General features: G+C 37.5%; 1 protein-coding gene across 4 annotated transcripts in view; it reads left to right on the top strand.

Moving 5' to 3' along the window:
- LRRC7 (leucine rich repeat containing 7) overlaps positions 1–26,197 on the top strand; it is a 128,921-nt gene that overhangs the window by 52,103 nt on the left and 50,621 nt on the right. For all 4 annotated transcript variants that reach the window (XM_070939465.1, XM_070939464.1, XM_070939463.1 and 1 more), the window contains exons 6-10: positions 3,929–3,992; positions 9,756–9,830; positions 11,522–11,666; positions 12,699–12,771; positions 20,665–20,794. In XM_070939465.1, coding sequence (XP_070795566.1) covers positions 3,929–3,992; positions 9,756–9,830; positions 11,522–11,666; positions 12,699–12,771; positions 20,665–20,794 — 487 coding nt within the window. The remainder of the gene's footprint in view (positions 1–3,928; positions 3,993–9,755; positions 9,831–11,521; positions 11,667–12,698; positions 12,772–20,664; positions 20,795–26,197) is intronic.

Genomic DNA, 26,197 nt, shown 5'->3' with positions numbered 1-26,197 from the left:
TGTAGCGCTACCTCAGGGGTGAAATCCAGCAGGTTCTGACAGGTTCTGGAGAACCGGTAGTGGAAATTTTAAGCAATTCAGAGAACCGGCAGCGGAAATTTTGAGTAGTTCGAAAAACCGGCAAATACCACCTCTCGCTGGCCCCAGAGTGGGATGGGAATGGGGATTTTACAGTATCCTTGCCCTGGAGTGTAGTGGAAATGGAGATTTTACAGTATCCTTCCCCTGCCACACCCACCAAGCCATGCCACACCCACTAAGCCACACCCATAGAACCAGTAGTAAAAAATTTTGAATTCCACCACTGATTTTTGCCCCTTTAGAACTGCATTATATAGTTCCTTTCTTCTATAGACCATTTAAATCAGCAAACCCAGAAGTCTATTTTTGGCAAAAAGTAGTTATTGTTGTCTCCCTAACTAAACAAGTCAATTTTGCCCTCTCTGCAAGTTCTGCCATCTTCACTATCCAATCCCTCCGTTATGGGTACTTCTGTATTTTTCCATATTTGTGTATATAGTAACCTTGTTGCAATTATCATATATAATATCATTCATAAAATCAGGTATCCATAAGTCCTTTCTAATTGTCCTTTCTCACATCCATAAGTCTTAATTTTAAAAAAATCAGTTTTCATCTGAATAATAGTGTTTAAAGTTTGGGGCATATGTATTTATATCCAGTGCTTTTTCATTTTTATACATGTGTGCCCTACATAATAAAATGTTCCTTTATGCAGGAGTCATAATTTATAGATGTCTCATCAGTGCTCATCCAACAGTGTCAGTCTCAGAAGGGCCTAGGTGTTTCTTGCTTCTTCAGTTTCGTGAACCCAGTATATATTGCATAAATTCCCAAGTACCCAGTTGGGCTTCCCTGTAAATTCACGTGCATAACATTGGACCACTAGTTCTTTTGTGTTGTTGCTGGAGCCCTTGCCTGCCATATCATACCTACCGTATTTTCTGGCGTATAAGACGACTTTTTAACACATGAAAATCTTCTTAAAAGTTGGGGGTCGTCTTATATGCCGGGTGTCATTCTCCTGTAACCAGGCAGACCAGCCCGAAAGGCTCTGATGAGCCTTAAATGGCTCTGGCGATCCAAGCTCTGACAATCCCAGCTGAGTTGCCTGCTAATCAGGAAACTCAGCTGGGATCGCCAGAGCCATGTAAAAGGAAAAAAGTTTTTCCCCTCCAGCTTGCTTACCTTAGCTGCTAGTCGCAACACTTGCCTTGCTTCGCTTGCCTGAATCCATTCCATCAGCAAGCCACTCCCTGCCTGCAATCAAGCAGGCAGGGAGTTGTGGACTTCAACTCCCAGAATTCTTCAGCCAGCAAAACAAAGCTGGCTGAGGAATTCTGGGAGTTGAAGTCCACAAGTCTTAAAGTTGCCAAGGTTGGAGACCCCTGTTCTATTGGGTAAGTTTTTTTCCCATTTGGAAGCGTTAAAAAAAATAGTTAATTGGTTTTTTTTTTAGTTGTTCTTTTTTAGACCTAGCCATTTAAAGTTTAGGAAGTTTTAAATTTAGCTTTCATATAAAAATAAAAATAAAATAAAATAAAATAAAATAATATTTGTGCAGCTTTCTGAGATTTAGTGTGTTTCTGTAGTGTTTCACTCTATCTACACAAACACACAAAATCTCACAAAGCTGTATGTGGAATTTTGTGTGTGTAAAGTGTAAAAGTTGGGTTTTTGGGCTTTTTGTGGCTGTGTGAAGTTCCTGCTTGTTGCAGGGGTCATTTTGGGTCTAGCACAGCTGCTTTTACATTGTGGGTGAGCCAGTTGTATTGTGTTGTGTGTGTGTGAAGTGTGAAAGTTGTTTTTTTGGGCTTTTTGTGGCTGTGTGAGGTTCCTGCTTGTTGCAGGGGCCATTTTGGGTCTAGCACAGCTGCTTTTACATTGTGGGTGAGCCAGTTGATGTTTTTTAATTTTTATTTGGTGTGCATTGGAAGAGGGGTAGCCTTATACGGCGAGTATAGCCCAAACCCTATATTTTAACAGGAAAAGTCGGGGGTCGTCTTATACGCCCAGTCGTCTTATACGCCGGAAAATACGGTACCTTGAATTTTTTTTTTGCCTCCAAGACTAAAAAAAAGTCTAAAAATAAGATTGGGTAAAATTCTCTGATCTGCTTCCTATGAGGTCAGTACTTATCTAGAGCAGTGTTACTGTTGATTTTCTCTTATATAATTGTTTGACTCTCCATAATGCGAAATAGTTTGTTGTTCAAAAGGCCGTATCTCACAGAAATGTCAAAGAACCATTTTGTAATTATAAAAGGCAATGGTGTATAACATTGAGATAAATGATTTATGCCAAATAAATGCTTCACTTATGGTCCCGGTAAATTTAACAGCATTGAATAAAACAGGGAGGGGGGAGGGGGAAGGGAGGGAGGGAGAAAGGAAGGAAGGAAGGAAGGAAGGAAGGAAGGAAGGAAGGAAGGAAAGGAAAGGAAAGGAAAGGAAAGGAAAGGAAAGGAAAGGAAAGGAAAGGAAAGGAAAGGAAAGGAAAGGAAAGGAAAGGAAAGGAAAGGAGGAAGGAAAGGAAAGGAGGAAAGGAGGAAGGATCATAGTTACTTGTAAAAGAGTTTTCGTAATTAATCTAACAACACATATTCTTCTGAAGATGTAAATAAAGCTTCATTGCATATCAGTTAATTTCTTTTTTTTATTAATGACTGCCCAAATCGAGAAGACATTGGGAAAGAGTAGCTGGCAGTTTGTTCATGCCTTCCATGTCCAGCCACAAGGCAAAGACTAGTTAGTTTGTAACAGTGATTAATAGCCATTGGGACAAAGAATCAAAGGAACAGAATGGAGTAAAGTCAGGTGAAAATTTAGAACAGAAAATATTATGTTATGTAGTCAAATAATGTTCATTTTTTATAGCCAATTTCTTTTTGGAGGAGAATACGTCTTATATGACTCTCATATGTCTTGTTCATTATGTTTAAAAAAGTTACTAATAAGTAAATTATGGGGTTAGACAGACAGTATCAGATACATAAAAGTAGTTGAAATATACAAAATTCATTAGTGATAGATTGTATAAACTTCCAAGTCAAACAGTGACAGTTTTCAACTTTTTTGTATCAATATTCTCTACAATCGTATTTTACACTAGTCTTTTTCTTCCTGCTATTTTTTCTGAGATGATAATCTGAAGACTATTCTGGCAGAGAATTACAGAACATTAATTCAACACATCTAGACAGCATCACTGGAAGAATTGATCCAAATATTGAAGTGAAGTGTTGCATTGTTTGGCCAGAAGTTAGCCTTGATTGTTTAATATCGAAACTACTCCAACAATAAAGGGGAAACAGTATAAAATTCACAATGAGGGAAAACCCAAGCCAGAATAATTTGTATTACATGTTTAATATTTAGCATATGTATTACAGTATTGCAAAATATGGTTTCGTATCTCTGTTCATATAGCTCATGTACAGTGAGCTTAGCATATTCATATTATATATTTAATAGAATATTTTCAATACTTTAGGATTGGAAAATTCCTCAACCCATTATTACAAAATACTAGCATTTTGATCCAGTATTGAAATCATTTTCAATACTATATTGCAGAAATCATTTTCCATTTATCAAAATGATCCTTGAAGAGGATCAGATTTTGATATTTCTACAGATTTAAAATCTCAATTAAAATAAAATGAGAGCCACCTCACACAATATCATGTATTTTAAGCTTAGGGGTCTTCAATCCATAATAAGATTGTGTGCCCAAAAGTATTTTCATAATAAAAGCAGGAATTTGACAAAAAAAAAATGCTGACTGATATGACTTCTTTAGTTTTAACAATGTGAATAACAATGCATGCCTTATCACTTTGCATATTGTAGATTTACTAAATTTATTATTAGATAAAATGATTATAATTGTCTTTGCTTTTTTGTAGGTCAATGCACAAACTGACCCAACTGGAGAGGCTTGATCTGGGTAATAATGAATTTTCTGAGCTGGTAAGGAACATTTGTTCAAAAACAAACAAAACTATCATTCTAAAAGAAGCAGTCATTTAATATACAAATCCTCAGTCTAATGATCCATATCATTATGCTCTTTAAGGCAAATTTGCTCCTTTGAGAAAAAAAGTTGCTACACTATTTAATTTCCTCTATATGTTGAACAAAGTTCTGTTCTACGTAGATGATTTAAAAAACAGCTATGAAGTGATAATGGATCTATTTCTGTCTGTGATCCTTTTTTTAGAAGAGAGTAGGAGAGTCAGAAATATAACTAGTTATTTGTTTATTGTACCTAGTGCTGTAAATTTTGTGAACTAATGTGGGAAAGTGCAGATAGTGATCTTGCTTTAAAAGAAAGTAACATAAAAATTACTAAAATAAAGGCTTATACTTTCTATAACTCATAATATTTAAACGTTTAGAGTTTGTAAAATTCGAATGGAATAGAATAGAATAGAATAGAATAGAATAGAATAGAATAGAATAGAATAGAACAGAACTGAATTGAATTGAATTGAATTGAATTGAATTCATTATTGGCCAAGTGTTATTGGACGCACAAGGAATTTGTCTTTGCTGTATAAACTCCCAGTGTGCATAAAGATATAAGTGATAAATCATGATCATAGACATCATAATACATTCATCATGAATCATAAAATACAACACTTATGATAGTCATAGGATAATAAATAATCAACCCAGTGGTGGGTTGCTCCCAGTTTGCACCGGTTCGCAAGAACCGGTAGTAAAAAATTTTAGTAGTTCAGAGAACCGGTAATAAGATTGGCTGGCCACACCCCCAAACCGGTTCTCGGCCCGGTCGCCGCTCACTTACCCTGCCCACCGTCATTGCCCGCATGCAGCCCCAGGACTCCGCCCTTTGCCAGCCAGGAGCACTGCCGCCAATCGCTCCCGTGCACCCGACTGCCTGCCTGCCTCATCACCACCACCATGAGGAAAGGCCCCGAAGTTGTGCTGCCTGGGATCCACGTGGGCTGCTGCAGGGAGAAGCCAGGTATGGCTGGCTGGACGCTGCCCGGAGCTGAGCTCGAGGCTGGCAGGAAGAGGAACGTTGCCTCTTAGCCAGCTCGAACTGTCTGCTGCCGCAGCTGCCGCCATCCCCTCTTCTCTGCCAGCTGCTCCTGTGTGAGAACCGCTGTCGCCAAGGGCGAGGGGATGGTGGTGGCAAGGATGGGCTGTCCGGGGCTTCCTTGTCTCCCTGCCCGAGCAGACTTCTGGCATAGTCCCAGGCCTCTGGAGGAAGGGAGGGAGGGAAGCCCTGGACTGCTGCTCCTGCTGCCACCATCCCCTTGCCCCAGCAAGAGTGATTCTCATGCTGCCACTTCTCCGACAGCACCAGGAGCAGTTGCCGGGGCAGAGAGGGCAGGGCAGGGCAGGCTGTGGTGGCAGGCTGTTCTCGCCGGGTAACAGACAGGCTCCTCTTAGAGCAGCCAGGAGAAGGAGAAGCTGCTAGTGGGGAGGCGAGCCACCCCAGGAGGACAAGGAGAGCACAGCTTCTCACTCATGGAGATCTACCGTGGGGAAGTGGGCGTGGTAAGAAATGTGTGAGCCAGGAAGCGGTTATGCTCCCTGGCCGGAGAGGGTTGCAAGTTCACTCCAGCAAAGGTTTGTGCAACCCTCTCTGGCCAGGGAGCATAACCGCTTCCTGGCCAGTGCACCTCTTACTGCTGCCATTTTCCCACCGGTAGATCTCCATGAGGAGAAGCTGCACTCTCCTCCGGTCCTCCTGGGCCGGCTCGCCTCCCCGCTGGCAGCTTCTCCTTCTCCTGGCTGCTCCAGGAGCAGCCTGTCTGTTACCCGGTGAGAACGGCCTGCCACCACAGCCTGCCCCGCCCTCTCTGCCCCGGCAGTTGCTCCTGGTGCTGTTGGAGAAGCAGCAGCACAAGAACCGCTCTTGCTGGGGGCAAGGGGGGTGGCGGCGGCAGGAGCAGCAGGCCAGGGCTTCCCTCCCTCCCTCCCTCCCTCCAGAGGCCTGGGGCTATCTTTAGCTTCGCTCAGCCGATGTGGGAGGCACGGGGCCCAGCGGATCCCCGGGTGAGGGATGGAAGGAAGGAGGCCTGATTGGCTGACAAAAGTGTCCATGGAGGAGCCGAGGACATGCCTATCCCCGACCCTGCTTAGCGCCTTTCTTCTTCCTAAAACCAGGGACCACTCCGCTCTCGCAAGGGGCAGGAACTTCCCATCCCGCTCCCTCCATCGGGACTGAGGAAGATGCACCAAGCTTCTCTTCAAGGGGTTGTAAAGGGGGGGAAGAAGGGCGGCTGACAGAAAGAGTGCCTTGGGGGTAGGCATAGGATGTGGGGGTTTGCCTCAGCGCCTCAACACCCCTCGGCTTCTGCAGGCGCCACCACCGGCCCCAGACAAGCGCCTCCGTCTTTGCGGCTGCAGAGCTTGGGAGGGGAGGCCGGCTGGGGTTTTCATTCGACGCCCACCAGGGGCTGAGTGAGCCTCCTTTCAGTGCACAAACTTGGGGCAGCAGATAAAAGCCGGGCTAGGGGTTCCGGCGCTGCTTTGATGGAGCCAGGTAAACCGAGGGGAGGAAGGAGAAGGAACTGATGGGCAGGCTAGGGTAGTTCACTTTCCCCTCAGCGGGGCTTCCCTGTTGGAGCAGCAGGAGGAGGAGGAGGAGGAGGAAGCGGCGGGAGAGGTTTTGCTGGCTGCCCAGCCGGGACCCAGAGGCAGCGGCTGTAATAGGGCACTGGGTACGCAGAGGGGGGTGAAAGAAGGGCGGGCAATTAAATGTCTTGTGAGTGTATCTATGGATGTTTTTTGCATTTTTTTCTGCAAAAAAAACCTCTTAAGGTTGTAGAAAAAATGCTTTTAAAAGTAAAAAAAAAAAAAAGTTGGCCATGCCCACCCAGTCATATTACCCCCCATAAGCCACGCCCACAAAATAAGCCACGCCCACAGAACCGGTAGTAAAAAAATTTAGAACCCACCCCTGAATTAACCTAAATCATACTAGGAAACTAAATATAACAATATAAATCATTTTACAAAGATACAAGTGTAGCGCTACCCCAGGGGTGAAATCCAGCAGGTTCTGACAGGTTCTGGAGAACCGGTAGTGGAAATTTTGAGCAATTCGGAGAACCGGCAGCGGAAATTTTGAGTAGTTCAGAAAACCGGCAAATACCACCTCTGGCTGGCCCCAGAGTGGGATGGGAATGGGGATTTTGCAGTATCTTTCTCCTGGAGTAGGGTGGGAATGGAGATTTTGCAGTATCCTTCCCCTGCCAAGCCCACAAAGCCACACAATGCCCACCAAGCCACACCTACAGAACCAGCTGTAAAAAAAATGGATTTCACCACTGCGCTACCCCCAAAAGGGCCACTGGAGTCCGGGTTCTTCTGGCCCTCTTGGTATAGCTGCCGGTATAGCTCAGGCTCCTCTACTGGCCTGGGTCATGTAGCGTCATGGTGATCAATCTCCTCTCAGCAGGCAGGTCAAGTGGTGGGATGATGGTCAGTCTTTCCCAGCCGGTGGGTCACGTGATGAGATGGTATTCATGTGGCTGGTTGGCCCTTCTTCCTTTCTCTCTCTCTCTCCTCTCTCCCTGTCTTGAATTGCCTGCTGAGCTCTCCTTCAACCGCTTCTGCTCCTTTGTGGATTCCTCTGCTTGCCCTCCAGAAGCCTTTCCTTTCCTATTCCCTTCTCTCTCTCAGACTTGGCCCACAGAAGTCTCTTCTATCCTACCTCCTTCTCTCCCTCAGGCTTGCCCCAGAGAAGCCTCTCCTCTCCTATCCCCTTCTCTCCCTCAGGCTTGCCCCACAGAAGCCTCTCCTATCTTATCCGCTTTTCTTCTTCAGGCTTGCCCCACAGAAGCCTGAAGTCTCTTTCTCACGCTCTCTTTCTCTCTCTCTCCCACTCTTTCTCTCTCATTCTCTCTTCCCCTCTTTCTCTTTTTCTCTCTCCCCCTCTCTCTTTCTCATTCTCTTACTCGCTTTCTCTCCCACTCTTTCTCTCTCATTCTCTTTCTCTCTCTCTCCCACTCTTTCTTTCTCATTCTCTTTCTCTCTCCCCCTCTTTCTCTCTCTCTCTTTCCCCCATTCTCTCTCTCTCATTCTCTCTTTCTCTGTCTCTCCCCTCTCTCTTTCTCTTTCTTTCTCTCTCTCCCACTCTTTCTCTCTCATTATTTCTTTCTTTTTCTCTCTCCCCCCCCACTTTCTCTCTCCCCCTCTTTCTCTCTCTCCCCTCTTTCTCTCTCTTTCTATCTCCTACCTTTCTCTCTCTCTCTCCCCCACTCTCTCTCTCTCATTCTGATTCTCATTCTGATCCTCTCTCTCTCTCTCTCTGATTCTCTTTCATTTTGTCTCTCTCTCTCTCATTCTCTCTCTGATTCTCTCTCTTTCATTCTCTGTCTCTTTCTCTCTCTCATTCTCTCTCTCACTTACTCTCTCTCTGATTCTCTCTGTCTCTTTTTTTCTCTCTCTCATTCTCCTCTCATTCTCTCTTTCATTCTGTCTTTCCCTTTCATTCTTTGTCTCTTTCTCTCTGTGTCTCATTCTGTTTCTCTCTCTCTTTCATTCTTTGTCTCTTTCTCTTTCTGTCTCATTCTGATTCTCTCTCTCTCTCTCTCTCTCTCTCTCTCTCTCTCTCTCTCTCTCTCTCTCTCTCTCTCTCTCATTCTCTCTCTCTCTCCCATCTCATGGACCTGCCAGTGTCTTGGGGCTGAGAGGAAGTCAAGCGTCTCCCTGAGAGACCGAGGTGCACGGAGCACCAACAAGGGCCGGAAGAAGTGTGGGAATGAAGCACTACTTGAACTTGCACGGCATGAGCATTCGCCTTGGTATATTTGTGCCAGCCAGTGGCACAAGGTGGCTCTCATCTCCTGCCACTTGGGATTCGGAGCGGTAAATGGTGACTGGTCCGGGGAGCAGCCGGATTTTGCTCTCCATTGTGGATGCCAGATCGGCCCCCTGCAAGCTCGTCTCTCGAGCGCTCCCTGAAGCAGCGCTGGAAACTTTGGTGAGGTTCCTCGAGAGACAAGAGCTTGCAGGGGGCCGATCTGGTGTCTGCAATGGAGAGCAAAACCGGGCTTCTTCTCTCCGCTGTAAGTGCGGCATCAGGATTCCGCCTTGGTATATTTGCGGCACAAGACAGCCCTCATCTCCTGCTGCTTGGGACTTGGAGCGTAAATGGTGACTGGTCCAGAGAGCAGCCGGATTTTGTTCTCCATTGGGGATGCCAGATCGGCCCCCTGCAAGCTCTCGTCTCTTGAGGAGCGCTCCCTGAAGTGGCGCTGGAAACTTTGGTCGGGCTCCTTGAGAGATGAGAGCTTGCAGGGGGCCGATCTGGCATCCGCAATGGAGACCAAAATCCCGCTGCTTCCCGAACCAGATGCTGTTTACCACTCCAAGTCCCAAGCGGCAGGAAATGAGGGCTGCCTTGCGCCACAAATATACCAAGGCGGAATCCTGATGCCGCACTTTTGCCATGCAAATGAAAGTAGTGCTTCGCTCCCACATCTTCCAGCCATCGCAAACGCTGCTTCTTCCTGCTTGTGCCGTCCCCTCCCCCACCGCCACAACAGCACTATTCATTCCAGACGGCAAGGGCTGCGCTCCTTTTTCCGTATTGCACCACCTGCAAAAATACAAAAATTTCTCCGCAGACCACTGGTTGGTGACCACTGGATTAAACCATTCGTAAATCAAAATATGAATTTCAATAATATTTAATGTAATAATCACTTAAGACTGTATGTTTATGTAAAAGCTGTTTTTTTGCAGCCTGAAGTTCTGGAACAAATACAAAACCTAAAAGAATTATGGATGGACAACAATTCACTTCAAACATTACCTGGGGTATGGCTGTATATACATATATGTATATATGAAGTATATAATGTTGCAGAATTGTATAATAAATATATTTTGGAAGTGCAGATCATTTTTCTTTACTGAAGTTATTTTGATATTGCTTTCACTGAAAAAGTTCGTAAAAATTCAGGGAAATATTGACATGCATCTGCCTTAAAAATAGCCTATGTTGAACTGTGTAGCACAGTCAAACATCAGAAGTTGACCACAGGAATTTTTTGTGACATTTTTATTATATCATAAAATATTTAATGACTTTTATTTTACAAAATATTTTATAGAATTTGTCCAATTTCTATTCCATCAGAATCTGATTTTGGACGCATTCTATAGTTTAGCCTATTTGAGGTACCTTAGTTTAAAAATTATTGCTCTACGATAGACCATTTCACCCAGTTAAAGGTTATACACAGACAAACAGGAGACTTTCAATAATATATAGATTTAACAATAAAAGTACATAAATCCAAAGGAAGAAGAAAGAAACACTCATATGAAAACAAAGAGTAATTAATAAAAGAATAGATCAGCATAAAAGAATAAATCAACTTAAAAGGAGAAGCAAATTACCAAAATTATTAGACCGGTAACTATGGCAATTGAAAATCAAATAAATCTTTATTAGGTTCATAAAACCAAAATAATGTCAACTGCGACAGATTTAGTGATGTTTCTGGAGATATTTAACTAAAATGAGGCAAATAATCTCCAAATTAGCATGAGTTCAGATTAAGAATTGTTATTAAGCTTGCATGCTGTTCAAAAGGGACAACATGAAGAGCACATGACAAATTGTTTATTTTCTCTCTGAGTAAGGACTCCCTGAGTAAGGACAGGAAAATTACAACCTTGTTTTTGTAACAAGATCAATATCACTATATAGCAGTAGAAAATAAAAGCCGTCCTGTGAGCTGGGCAAGGAATGTTTGCTAAATATTTAGTATAAGAGAGCAGTCTCCCATAGAAAGGAAATACAAACAAAGTTGGAGCTTTAATTAAATCGTGCTGGATGTCCCTGTCAAAAGTCCATCGTTTCAGATGAGACCTGGTTTTCCAGATTTAAATAATGAACTTATTGTATTATTTTGAGTCTGCAACAGTTACTGCCTCCTGTAAGGACACAACATTGTATTGCGGTATCAAAGAGACCAGGATGTTTACCAAAATGTGTACCTTAATCCAGTATAAAGGTATACTCATATAAATAGACTATGTGTTTGGTGACTTTCGGTATCATAGAAGTGCATGCAGCATGCCTGTTCTAATATATCCCCCATATTGGCTAGAAGGCCCTTTGCACAACTTTGTATTGTATGCCACTTGTGCCTATTCCTAGGCTGAGAAGCTCTACTCACGGTCACTCATGCTCTGGTTACCTCCTAATTCAACTACTGCAATGCGCTGTATAGGGGATGCTCATATGGATATTACACAAAATGTTCAAAGCTTAATAATTATAGTTTCAGTCAAAATATTAGAAACTAATATATTTTGGTTGTTCTTGGTTTTTCCATTTAAACTGATCAATGAGACATCAAGACAGTTTACTTTTGCTTCAATAAATTGACATTGCCTGTTCATTAATTTTTAAGTTTGTAGTGTATTACTGTATTAAATATTAGTAACTGCAATGAATAGTTGAATCAACTAACTTATTCTTATGTAATCTTATCAAGTCTATAGGACGATTAAAACAACTGATATACTTGGATATGTCAAAAAATAGGATAGAAAGTATAGATCTGGACATATCAGGATGTGAAGCCCTTGAAGATCTACTATTGTCATCAAATATGCTACAACAACTGCCAGATTCTATAGGTATTGACTGAATAATGACTACTCTGGAATTGGGTTTGGGTTGTAATAGATGAAATTCATTTAGATTCTTCTCAATAGTAACAGAAAAAAACCAGTAAGCATAAGTTATTAGCAACTTTAACTTGAAAATTATATACTGCTCTTACATTAAGTTAAAGAACACAAATGAAAGTTATGTCATCCTTCAAAATTTAAAGAAATGCATTTCATTAAATTGCTCATTATAATCTTACAATGGATATAGTAATTTCGTTTAGAAGATGTCATCAAGAATAATTATTGATGTAAAATTAACATCTTCAGATATAAGTTTCAAAGTGCATTTTAAAAAGCATAGTGTAGGAATTAAATGGGATGTCAATCCATTTTGATTGGCAGCAGCAAAAATCGATGTATCTTTGGAAAAGTAGTGTGTTTATCTATAGAAAAGAACACTTTCAGTTGATCTAGCAGATTCTCTCTGTGTGTTTCTCTCTCTCTTTCAATCCTATTATTTCAAGTCATTTCTGTTCAGAAATCTTTTAATAGGCATCATAACATAGTACTCAGAACTACCAAACAACAAAAGCTGTACTTTGCATTGCAAAACAAATGATGTATATGCTTGCACTATCCCTTTATTCCAGGGGTGACAAACTGGATTTCTTCGAGGGCTGGATCAGCATTGTAGTTGTTCTCCATGGGCCGGCTGGAAAAGAGATGGGACACATCCCCCCCTGTGCCCCATTTTTGCGCTGGACAGCCTCCTGCAGCACCCTGCTGGCCAAAACGGGACACAGGGGGCTGCACGCAGCCCTCCTGTGCCCTGTTTTCACTAGCAGAGGCACTAGTCCTTTGCTATTTCCAGGCCAGTCCCACAGTCCAGATCTAAGCACCCCGTGGGCCGGATCTGACCCGCGGGCCTTGAGTTTGACACCCCTGCTTTATTCTGTCTCTCTTAACCAGTGTTAAGAAACATTAACCAACTATTTAACAACCACTCTCTTTCTCTCTTTTCTTTCTCTCTGTCTCCTCTCTCCTCTCCTCTCTCAGGGCTCTTGAAAAGACTTACCACTTTGAAAGTAGATGACAATCAACTTACAGTTCTGCCCAATGCTATCGGAAAGTAAGTGGAAAATAATTTAAAACTTTTCATTTGGTTATATCTTAACAAAAAGAAAACACTTATTTCCTTTTCTTCCTTTACTTTTTTCTGCAGCATAATTTCTTTCTTAGTATTTTTGAGTTTTGAGTTATTTCGGTCTTCACTGTATTGTTGGGCTCCATTATACCTTGGATTCATCAAGCATTCAAAAATTGTTCTATATTATCCGTAGGAATGTCAAAACCAAAGTTACTAAAACTCTATAGATAATGTAGTTCAATTCATCTAAGTTCTATTTGTGTAATAGAAATTACATTATTATTACATTATTATGTAATAGATATAATAGTGTAATAATTATTACATTAATAATAATATATAATAATATAATACTAATTACAATAATGGAATAATTACATTATTGTGTAATAGAACAGCAAGTAGACTAGAAGACTGCCAAGATCCCTTCCAGCTCTATTCTGATTAATCATTTTGGTTCATCTTTTCCACCAGATGGGAAAGCAGATGAGAAAGCATTTCCCACTGGCATGGCCTTTTCTTTTAGTAATACTTAGACATCATTCTCCACGGGAGTATACTCTTTATCAAAAGTGGGTATTAATTCTATTTTCCTAATTGTTGTTCTTTGTTATACAATATTTGCTTCTCCTTTTATAACTTTTATAATCTGCTCTTACTCATTATTTCCTTATGGAAAATAAACTCTTGGATGACATGAGTCATGTCCAGTGAGCTCTTGGTACAGATTTCCTGCAAAAAAGTTGATTGCCTAACTTTAGAAGTTCAACCTATGGTTCTGTGCAAGACCAAAAGCCCCATAAATGTCCCTATATAAGAAACTACTTGAGAAAATCAAGTCAAACGATCTTGCTTTTCTTTTTAAAATATTGATTTATTTCAGTTGATGAAGAGATAAGTATATTAAACTTTTCCAGCCTTTTAACCTTTGAATATGTCTGCTTCTGAAACAATGTTAAAATTAACAATTTTCATAGAATAACAACAACAGAAAATATTTCACTACAGTATGGTTGGCTTTCGTTTTGCATGCTGTGAACATCCAACCATTGTAGTTTCTAGATCAGGGTTATATTGTTTGTTAATGTTTAAATTACATCAATTGATATGAAGTCAAAAACAGCAAATATCAGGATTCAAGGAGCAATATATTTTAAACCTGTATCTGGTTTTGGTCCCATTGTTTTAAACAAACATCTGGACTATTTTTAATATTGTAATATTTTTTAAATAAAATTTTGCCATCTGCTTTACTGAATAGAAACTGATAATATGTTTTATTTGTTTAGAGTGTAAATTACTTAACAAAAGTTTAAAAGGGTAGAAAAATAGGAGAGAGGGTACTGTGCACACCACATTGAGCCCCCAGAGAAAACTAACATATACTTCTAATGAATTAATAAACTAAAAATCAATATAAATGTAGTAGGCAACTTATGCAGTTGTATTAAGTTATAAAATTAGCATTTTTAGGTGTTAGCAGAAATATAGTGAGAATCAAGAGAAACGTGCATATGTATACAATATATATGGGTTTATTGATCAAATTGCTGCGACAGAAAAGTCTTATTTCTCTTTCTTTCTCATGTTGATTATGTTTTGCGAAGTGCCAAATTTATATCATAGAGCCCTTACTTTTGACTGGGCATAAATTATTTCCTGAATCATTTATTTTCAGTGATATAACTGGCAACTACTTATGACCACAAGTAAGCCCCAAATTTCTGTTGCTAAGTGAAACATTTGTTAAATGAGTTTTGTCCCATTTTATGACCTTTCTTACCACAATTGGTGCATAAATCACTACAATCAGTAACATGTTTGTTAAGTGAATCTGGTTTCCCCCATTGACTTTGCTTGTCAGAAAGACGTAGAAGCTGATCACATGACCCAAGGCACTGAAACTGTCATAAATATGAGTCAGCTGCCAAGCATCTAAATTTTGATCACCTGATCTTGGGGATGCCACAATGGTCAAAAGTGTAAAAAACGGTCATAAGTCACTTTTTAGTGTCGTAACTTCAAATGGTCACTAAATGAATTATTGTAAGTCAAGGACTACCTGGACTGAACCCTTTTTGATATTTTCAATTAGACATGTATACCTCAAGTGATCATAACTTTTATCCCTGCAAAGGATGACAACCACATAAGTAGTACTAAAAACATTTATAACACCAAATCAGTTGTATTTGATTCACCTAAGAGTATTTTCCAGTTTTTTCATTTAAAAAACACTTGCATGTTTTAAAGCAAAACATAAACAGTATTTCAGATGAAATCAATTCATTTCCATCTACTGTCTCTCATTATTATGAATTCACACACAGGATATATTTTCATGGAGTTCTGCTTGATGAAGCTATCTCACCTACTGTATTTAGCACAGAATATATGATTTTGCATAGAACGTCTGGATGGAAGTCATAGAAGAACCCCCTTGGTTATAGTAGGATCTTTCACACTTCAGACATTCCCCTTTCTTCTCCATTAATCAACATATCAACTGCAAGCTGCTAGGCTTAGAAATAATCTAATTCTTTACAAATATTTTTGTGATTGTTATAAAACCAACAAATGATTTTGAAGCACTCATTAAAAATCTTTTTAGAAAGTGATTTGGTATAGTATCATGCCATTCCTTTTTGTGGGATAGAGACAAATCTTTTTATTGTGAGAAAGGCATAATTGGTGGAAATGAGCTCAGCATGAACTAGCCTGTGGCTGATCATGTTGCTAATTCCAGATAAATGACAGTTTTGAACATGGTTAGAGTATCAGCTCAAAGTCTGGAGCTAGTAGGTCTGCCTGCTTAAATGGTAATTAGCTAGACTCTCCTGCTGCTATTGGCTCCCTTCATCTTTGCAATGATATGTAAGATTTTTTTTTTCCTTTGCAAAGTATGTTACACATAGGAGGACATTTTGATGAAGGATATAAATCTGAATTTGACTGGTGTGGAAAGAATCACAAGATCTTTTTAAAAGTTCAAGATTTGCTTTTTGAGCTCTTTCTCTGTTGCTTAAAACACAACATAGGGAGCAATATTAGGTTATTTCCACATCTAATAAGTCTTCACAGAAAGGAAATATAATATAAGATAGCTAATGTAGATAGTATTTCGCAATAAACCTATGCTATTCAGTTAAAACATTTATACAAAATGATAGTGGTAACAATACTATGTAAAAGGCTAAACTCTTTTCTGACATGATAATTTTCTTAGTGCAAAACGTTTTATGTGTAAAACATTAACAAAATGCATTATATCTGGGTGATGCATTTTTATGATTCTTATGAATATTAATGGTCCTTGCATTTTATTATTATAAACAAAAGATATAAATTGAACTTCTCCTGAAAGAAGTTTTATTTGGATCAAATAAATAATAGTGGGAAGAATAATTATTTATCTGTAATCTACTAAAATCATGACCATGGAAACATCTTCAGACACCTCTGGCTCAATGACTTTGAAACAGAGATGAGCACCATCCTGTATAGTTGGCTACAACTAGCAGAGTAAAATCCGCAGGGACTCTTTTACCTTTACATAATCTACTAAAATAAGCCTATTATTATACTCTGGGGAAAAAGAACAATAAAAACGTTCTATAAGCCTATTCAAGTTGTCTATAAATGATAGTCAATTCTTCCAATTGCAGCTTAATATACAAATGATTAAAATTAAATAATATATTATTATATTACAGTTCTGTTAAGCTTGCAATCTTCCCAATTTTTCCCATGTTAAAGGCCAGCTCTTCTTATAAAATATTTGGACATTATTGAAGAATTTATAAATTGTATTATCTCTGACAAATCATACTTATCTATTCCTGGTCTCATGTTTCAGTGGTAGCATCCAAAGCCAATACATGCAACAGACAGCGTGGAATATTATGGATTATAAATTGAATTTAATGTCTGTTCAAGTGTCCATAATAAATTATATGCAGCATCTCATAAAAGCAATCTGTGAATGCATTCTCACATTAGTACTTGTAAGAAATCTTCCATTTCTAACACAAATCTGTTTCGGATAATATTCAGCAAACTGCTGACGTAAAATACAGTTAATCATGTTTAATACAGTTAAACATCTATAAGGGCCACATTAGGAATTACATCATGGCAAGGAGAGCAGCAAAACATGATTATTTTTTCCATTCTTATTGCATCAGGGAGTAGTGACTTGTTCAGAATGAAACACTCTGTTGAGGACGGAGGAGTCATAGGAATAACCTCAAGGCCACTATGAGGAATATTCCAGGCACTTCTCATATAAAGTTGCTCGAATCTACTCAGAGTTAGACTCTGCCTAGACAAGTCCGTTTGAATTGACTAAGGCATTGTTTTGTTCTGTTAACTGATAGATGTTTGACCCTGTAAATCCTGAGGAGATAGACAAGATATTTGGTGCAATTAACGTGGCCACCTATCCTTTAAATTCATGACCCACCTGATTATTTAAAGCTGTCCAGATAGTGACAAGTGGCTGGGCCATGTGGTAATAAATGCATCCTTGAGTAAGGGAATGGCTCATCCCTCTCCTCAAGAAGCCATCGCTTGTCAGAACAATTTCTCTTATCGTCTTGTTAAATTTTCAGCTTATAAGAACCAAGATGAAGTGAATAATCTAGACCATTTTTTAAAATCAGGATTCAGACCAGAATATAGTATGAAGTTGGCATTGATCACCCTTATTAATGACCTATGGCAGAGCTGGGATAGTGATGGTGCAATTGTTCTCAGCAGCTGAGAACAGCAGCAACTGATCATGTTATCTTTCTGGACAAAATGTAGGCAAAGGAAGGAGGAGAGGAGGCAGAGGGACAGGCACAATGTTGTTCTCAATCTTTTTCCACAGCCAGTTCCAGTTGTATTGGGATGGGGAGAGGGAAAAAAGAGATTGAGCCAGAGAGTCCTGTTTATCATCTACATTTAATCACTGGGTGAAATCATCAGTCAACAGAGGATTAGATATCAGTATGCTTGATCAATTCGCTTGAGTTCTACATCTCAACTCCTACCTGACTAAGAAATGTTCAAGAGGTCTTGTTTTTACATAAACGTTATTTTGACAAAGAATTTTGTTAGAAGTTTGAAATCTCCTCTATCTGTATAGCCAGCCAGCAAACCTATCTATCTGACATCCTTTCTTCCTGGTCACTGAACTATGACTTCTCATATTTCAGTAAAGGAAGACATTTTTGCAGGGATCTTTTAAAGAGATGAAGTGATCTTTCCACTAAATGTTCAGAGAAATTTCTGAAGACAGCTAAAATACGTCATTCTACACTCATGAATCAAGAGATTTAAAATATTTAAGCAATACTTAAGACCTGTTTGGTCTTAGAATGTCAAGTTTCTCTGAACAGGATTTAATAAGAATAATTGATTTTAAAGTAATGAGGAACCATAATAGATAATTTTGTTATGTCATTAATGATATAATAATATATCATTAATATATTAATGTATAGGTTTTTTTTATTAATTTAACTTCAAACAAATGATTTCAATATTGTATAAATGAATAATTAATTTTCAGACTGGAGAATTATAGAGTTTTTTTCTATAAGATTACATGCAATGTTTAGAGCTTATTACCATGAATGTCATCAGAACCCCAGAATTTTTCTCCTGTAATAGTTCCAGCTTTATTTATTTCAGGCCATAATGACAATTATAAAGGAATATCACATCTTTTAGCATGCTGTAGAGACAATGAATCATGATTGTTCTGCCAGGTGGTCTGTTAAAGTACAATGCTTATGGCTGGATTAGCTTCTGTCAGTGCAAGCATAAAGTGGATCTCAGCTAATTTGTCTGAATGTTAGCTTTCAAAACAATTGCTTTCCCCGGTTTGAATGACAGCTTGGCAGCACAAACAATAAAATCAAAAACCTAACTGAGCCTTCAGCTGTTCTCTTTGCAATCTAGTTCACTAATCACCACATAGCTTTAAAAGGGATGATAGATTTCAGTCTTTCATGCAAGTTGAGTAGCTACTTGCAAAAAAATATATATGGGGAACTAAATAGGTTATTGGTTATAGATAAATTGTTTTAGATTTCTTAGCCTAAGGAATTTTAAAGAAAACAAAAGAAATAGAGGATTTAAAGGATGCTCATACTTTTCCATGAGTCCAGGCAGTTTGTGAAAAAGAAATTTGGAATCTGGTCATCTGTAAAACATATTATTACAGACTGTGAGATGTCTTTCCGCCTACATTTCATAACTGGTAACCAAGAATATTCCTGTTAAATAATAATTGCTCTTTGCCCCAAATCTTCCCTTAGATTATTCAGAGATGATTTAGATATTTGTAAAGAGTCAAATAAAGACATTGAAGGTAATCCAGTAAAATTGTTGAAGTTCTAATTTAGACAACAATATAATGTACTTAATCAAACAACTTCAAATTCATATTTTGATATATGTGCATTAATTTTACAATAACTACAGGTAGTCCTTGACTTATGACCTCAGTTGAGCCCAAATTTCTGTTGCTAAGTGAGACATTTGCTAAGTGAGTTTTACAATCTTTTTGCCACATTTGTTAAGTGAATCACTTAACAAATTAGTAACATGTTTAGTTAGTAACATGTTTGTTAAGTGAATCTGGCTTCCCCATTGACTTGGCTTGTCAGAAGGTCTCAAAAGGTGATCAGTGACCACAGGACACTGCAACCGTCATAAGTATGAGTCAATTGTTAAGCATCTGAATTTTGATGACAAGACCATGGAAATGCTGCAATGGTTGTAAATGAGAAAAATGGTCATAAGTCATTTTTTTCAATGACATTGTAACTTTGAGTGGTCATTAAATGAACTGTTGTAAGTCAAGGACTACCTGTAATCATATCACCAAATATTTTTAGCAGCAATTGTTTTTCACTGTATTTCTTTTTCCGATTCAAGGTCTATATAGAATATTACCTATCAGTCTGAAAACAAATCATTCCTACAAATGATAAAATTTCCCTTGAATGCCTCATTTACAAGGGCTGATGCAAGTAACATAATTTTAATTGTGAATTTTTATTCTTTATGGTCATTAAGAGAATCAAAATGGGAAGATATATTGTATAAAGTTTTATTTTATTAAATAGTCTGTTTTAGTGCAGTTGGAATTAAGAAACGATTATGAACAAACAATAGTGCCTAAGGAAAATATAGGGTTCAAGTAATAGCAACAAACAAATCATTAAGTTTTTAAACTAAAACTTTTTTTAAAAAATCAAATGTTGTATTATGGTTACAAGTATATAATACTTCAACTTCAAATGTTGTCATTTTTCTTGCAGGATTTGATAGTTTAAAAATATTGATAGTTATGAATTTGACAATTTCTATTTCATTTATGTACATATAGCAGTAGAGAATTACACAGAAATCTAATTTTGATATATATATATATATATATATATATATATATATATATATATATATATATATATATATATATATATATATATTTATCAGCATGTTTTGACAAATAGTTATTTGTAATTTGTATTTTTTTACATTACTGCATACATGTTACTAAACCTTCACATAGAAGGTGTGAAGTAGCTTTTAGTCTGGAAAACTGGCAGTTTTTGTTGACAATAGTGGTACTGAATGGATTATTGCTTGCTTTAATTTGAAAGCAGCTCCAAATCTCTCTCCCTTTTGCACTTGCAGTGTATCTTTATTTTGTAAATCAATAATAATAATAATAATAATAATAATAATAATAATAATGTGTAAGATAATTGATATGAAAATCTTATGCCTCTTTGTGTAATTCACAAATCTGAATGTAGAAAGTTAATTGCAAATTAATCCCTTTGAGAGCTAGACTAACAAATGTACTTAACATTTCAGTTTATCTTTATTAGAAGAATTTGACTGCAGCTGTAATGAACTGGAGTCTCTACCTCCCACCACTGGCTATCTACACAGTCTCCGAACTTTAGCTGTAGATGAAAACTTCCTGAGTGAACTTCCCAGAGAAGTAAGGATTTGTTGGGAAATATAATCTACTTCAGTAATGCCTAGTCTTCATCTAAAATATTTTTTTTTTCATTTGTATCATTATTAAAAGGTATCAGGATTGTGTGCTTTAGGCATTGATTGGATGGGAAATGACAGTATCAAAAATCCAGGTAGAGTTTGAACTATTCTAGTTTGCAATAGCCAGATTTAATTATAAGTGTATTGATGACTCCCTCAGTTATCAAGTACTACTAAGTTGCTTTCTGTCCAGAAAGAAATGCAGCAGCTAATGCATTTCAAAGATAAAATGATAAGAGTCTCAGGAGATTTGAAGGAACTTCTTTATGATATCAAAGTAGTATTGGTCTGTAATGTGGAGAACAGTGGTTAGATGAATACTGTGTTAACAGGCAGCAAAATCCATCCTATATAATTCCTTCTGAATAATTTATATTGCAAAAACACCCAATGGATTACTAGAGACTTTCCTTCCTTAATAGTTGAAGGACTATTAGAACCTAGCAGACCACATCCATAATCCGTAAGCATAATCAAGGAGGACCAATTTCATTTTGCTTTCAGATTTATTTTGCCTTAGTAGTAGTATTTTTGGAAAACTCTTGGCCAAATTTTTAGTTATTCATTGGGTGAGAACTTTTATTTTCAACCTTTCTAATCATGGAATCAAGGAAGCATATTCTTTATTCTGTGTATGAACCTTTTGTTACTGTTTTTATTTTTACAAGAATATTTTGCAACAGAAACAACATAATTTTCAATAAAAACCCAAGTTTTCATGATTCAGGTTCCATACAGTTCCTGGCTTCTATAAACGTCTGTAGCAGTCAGTGTAATCAGTTAAAGATGATTTTAAAAATCATCTTATTCTTTCCCTCCATCTTCAGCTACTTTCTTAGTCCCGCATCTTTAGCAGACATTAGAATCAATTGGTTTTCTATTATGAGAATAGTTTCTGATTCTTCCCTTTTATTAACATAGCTTGCAAGAGAGAGACCAATAGCTGGAACACCCAATCATGAACGTATATAATTAGAAGAGTATAGTATAACTCTGATTTCTATCTTTCTACCTGACACAATGCTTTATTGAATGAGAAGAATTATGGGCACATCCAATAGCAATCTTTTCAGTTTTAGAAGAACTTGATTTCTCCTTCCTCTTCATTATCCCTCCTCTATGACTCAAGTAAGCAGACAGTTTAACAATTCCAAGAAACAGTTCTAAATCTTGCTGGGCCAGGTTATCACTCATTTCATTCATAAGGCCCTCATTAAGAAAAAAAAATTAAGTCTGTGTTATTATTGTATCCATGGACTATGCACCTATGATCTATGAGTGGAAAAACATACACATCTAATAGAAAATATACTTCCACATGACTTGCATCATCTGTTATAGAGATACCTTTCATAGTGTATAGAAATCCAAGAAGCAGAACCAGCAGGGAATGTGGTTTAATGTCTAGAGTCAGACAATGTGATCATAAGTGAACATTAGTATCCATTATTTTGCAGTAAACAGTAATAAAAATGTACTGCAGGTGACTTAGAAACTAAAGAATCATCCAAAGTCTATCCTAGATGCAGTCTAAGAGAAAATTCTTCTCTTTTTTTTGTGCAGGTAAATTTTAGTGATCAAACATGATGGCTATTGCCATCTTAGTGTTTCAGAATGTTCTCATTTAATTTCAGTCATACAAAGTAAGAAACAAGATTCATTCATTGACTGCCCAGCTAATCATTGTCTCTGGTCATTTTATCTACTCAGAGTGCTCAACAAATTTCACAGCAGGAATTTCATGTTTTTGAAGACATTTCAACATACAGCTGTTAACTGGACCCATCAGTCTACAAAAAAAGCAAGAAAGACATTTTTGAGACTTTTCTAAGCAGTTTCCTTTACTGTTTCCCACCTATAGACAGAATCTTCCCAAACTAAAGCAAAACACTTGCACCATAAAACATATCTTCTTAAGATGTCTTAATTCTCTTTCACCCACACAAATTCTCTAAACGGTGCTGTCTCTTGCTCCTCTGGAATGCATGCCTTCCCTCCTAGAAATCTGAACAACATTCTTCCACAGGACCTAAGTAGAATGATCACATTATGTTTTTTCTTTAGTTTCAGTGGTCTTTAGCTTGTTTTGGTTAAGAGACAGCCTTTGAACCAAATAGAAAGTCAGGAAAAAAATAAGTAAAGTGGGTCAGGGTTCTGCATGTCTGCTATCAGCAGGATAACTCCAAAAACTGATTCTGAGAGGACAAATATTAGGGGGGGGGGAGAGAATGAAATAGCAAAATAAGGATTGAGTTCAAACTTGATGGCTTGTGATGAAAGCTGTGGAAATAAAAATGTCTGAAAATTTTCCCCAATCTATTCTTATGGGAGAGGCAGTTTGGAAAGATGCTAGTTCATTCATTCTCCCAGTCAAATAACACAGAGCAGAGCTGTTTTTAAGGGCTTAGAAGGATTTCCAGAAAAGACACTTTTCATTGATTTCCCTTGGGACATGGACATTTTGACCACCCTTCTTTGGTTGATTCAACATATGAGACTTGATTACTGGCTGCAGGAAAAAAATACCTACACAGATAGGCTTCCCATTTATATATGTATACCATCATTCTATAACTCCATATCCATAACATGCTTTGTACATTTGCTTTTTCTTTATACTTCTCACCTCTTTCTTTTTAAGATCTCTTCAGCTCTGTTCAACCACCATTTCCTTTCCACCAAATATATTTTCTGTGATATATTTCTTTACAACTACCCTCCTAACCATTCTCTCTATATGATCCAACCACTTCCATGTACTTCTCTCTGGTTACTCCACATTCATTCAAACAAAGACACTTGACCCTCTGTCTTCTTTTTTTTTTTTTTTTACAACACACACTTCTTAAGTAATCCATTTTCATTGGATTCAGCTTATTTTCATACTCTTTTGACAAGCCTTTCATTTCAAATAACAAAGTGGGTAAAAGCATGCTTTTATACACAGCCATTTTGCTTCTTTTGAAAGACATTCTTTTCTCTCAACAGACTGGCTATTTACCATTACTTTTCTACCAGCATTTGCTATCTTCCTATCTTTTGTAAATATTCTATCAAGGTACAGAAATAATTTTTGCTATTTATAATACTTGCAATCATTCACTTCATTTTTCTTCTCAAATACAACTGCTTTGTTCTTTAATACATTGATTTTCAGATCTGTAGATATGCCTGATACACTCTGTAACCTGCACTATAAATCATATAAATTCTTAGTTAATAACACAGCAATGTCTCCATACAAACGTATAGGCACATTCATGTACCCAAGCAACCCAAGCATATATCTATGTTCACCACTTGCACTCCTTATACATTTGATCATAAATGCATAAAGCAACCAGGGAGACACCACAAAACCTTATCTTAGCCTCCTCATTCAGTTATTGAATTATTTGTTAACCATGCCACTCATGCTCATGCATGTTTTATTTCCTTCATCAATCTCCAACTCCATATACAATTCCATTATTCAAGCTTGATTATGTTACCATATGATTTCATGATATATTGAAGAGCAAAAATTTGGTCTGCACACTCCTTGCCCAGCATAAAGCTATCCTGCATTTTCCAAATTTTTCTTATTATCTCTTCATGTACCTTCTAACTCAAAATTTTGCTACAAATATTTCCCAGACACATTTGACAAAGTAATCCTCTTGTAGTTTTCACATTCATTCCAAATAACCTTTTCCTTTCCTAAAGTGAACAAAGCAGCAACTTCTTGTCATTGCATATGGATTTAGCCTTCATACACACATTATTCTTTACACAACTACTTCATAAGCAACTAACATCTGTCTTTTAAGATTTCTGTGGCCTTATTAGTTTTCTTCAATATTTGCGATAATAGCATTTTTTAAAAAAACTTTCTGCATACCATTCTCAGTTTTATAAAAAACTACAAATATGTCTTCCATCATTCCCTCACTTCAATTTCATTCCAAATACATCTACTGTTTTCATTTTTAATTCCATTCACTCAGCTAGGAGCTCCTTGCTTCATTATCTTCCAAACTATTTATTTCCATCAAAATCATTTTGCATTTTTTTCTTTTTCTTTTAATCTTTACTGTTTCTTATACGTTTTTGTTACTTTCTTTCCAACACTGTTTCCTGATTTTCATACTACACAATATCTTCCATTCTCATTTTTTACAACAAATCATACATTTTGTTACCTGCAGACTGTTCCAATTCATTATTCCACCAACTATCCTTTTATAGGTTTCCCTTCAGCATAACAGTAATCACTATTGTGGTTTTCTTCTTTTTAATTTGTTCCAAAAGACTCTCACCTCATCTCTCATCATGTCCACTTTTTAGTAATTTTTTGGATAAATTAATCAGTCTTCTAATACTTTTTCATAATGTTTGTGGTATTTGGCAAATCATATCCTGAGGCTACAGAGCCTTTAGTCCTCTGTATAATACTTTTACGTTTTGTTAAAATATTGGGCCATTTCTCTGATGCTGATTTTTTTTTAAGTAGAGTCTCATGTTTTAGTTTTCATATATTATAATTTTACCTTTTTATAAGTGAGATTGACAAAGGGGAAAATATGAGTCAATAACCAGTTCAATTTCTTTAAAAATATTTCTAAGGGAGAGCAAGGGAATATTGGTACAGTCAATGGATTCTACATTAAAGACCTGAAACTTATACTTAGTCTTTTAATAGTTTAGATGAAGTGTTAATTTCTTGAAAAAACAGAACAACCATCAGATATGAACAAAATTATTCAACAAATTCCAAAAAGAAATTAATCCATTGGCCTCTGAAAACATGGGGCTTCTCAAATATGTTTTGTTCTTTTCTATTCTTTCAAAGGATGCTTTCAAAAGTTGCAATGTGATATTATCTCCATATACGCATATTACTTTAGAACAGCCTTTCAGAAATCAACACCTTCCATATGTGTTGGACCACAGCTTCTATTAACTCTATCCAGATTAGGAAAAGCTAATTAAAATAAAGTTTTTCTGAGAATTAGAAACTGATTCATGTCAAGAATCAGGATGATTATATGGTCAACACTGCTATCTAATGGATCTGAAGTACAGCAGAGTGGGAAAACTGCAAAAGCTGAGCAAGATGAAACAAGTGAAGCTTTTTATTTCTAATGATGGACTAGTTTTCAATGTTGATTTCCTTTGGTGGCATAATCTGAGAATTGACAATCAGGGCTCTTGTTCTGCATTTGGAACATATGCATATCATCATGCCCTTCTTCCATTTTTATAAATAATGTTGCAAGGTATCTTTTGTTATTTTAATTTTTTTCTAAAAAAAACTTTTGTGTGTGTGTGATCTCTTTCCATTAACACCCACCCACTTTTGCCT

This window comes from Pituophis catenifer, unplaced genomic scaffold (assembly GCF_029215685.1).
Source record: "Pituophis catenifer annectens isolate HBS135680 unplaced genomic scaffold, rPitCat1.0.hap2 SCAF_3, whole genome shotgun sequence".
NCBI lineage: Eukaryota > Metazoa > Chordata > Lepidosauria > Squamata > Colubridae > Pituophis > Pituophis catenifer.
This window is presented reverse-complemented; position numbering and strand designations above follow the sequence as displayed.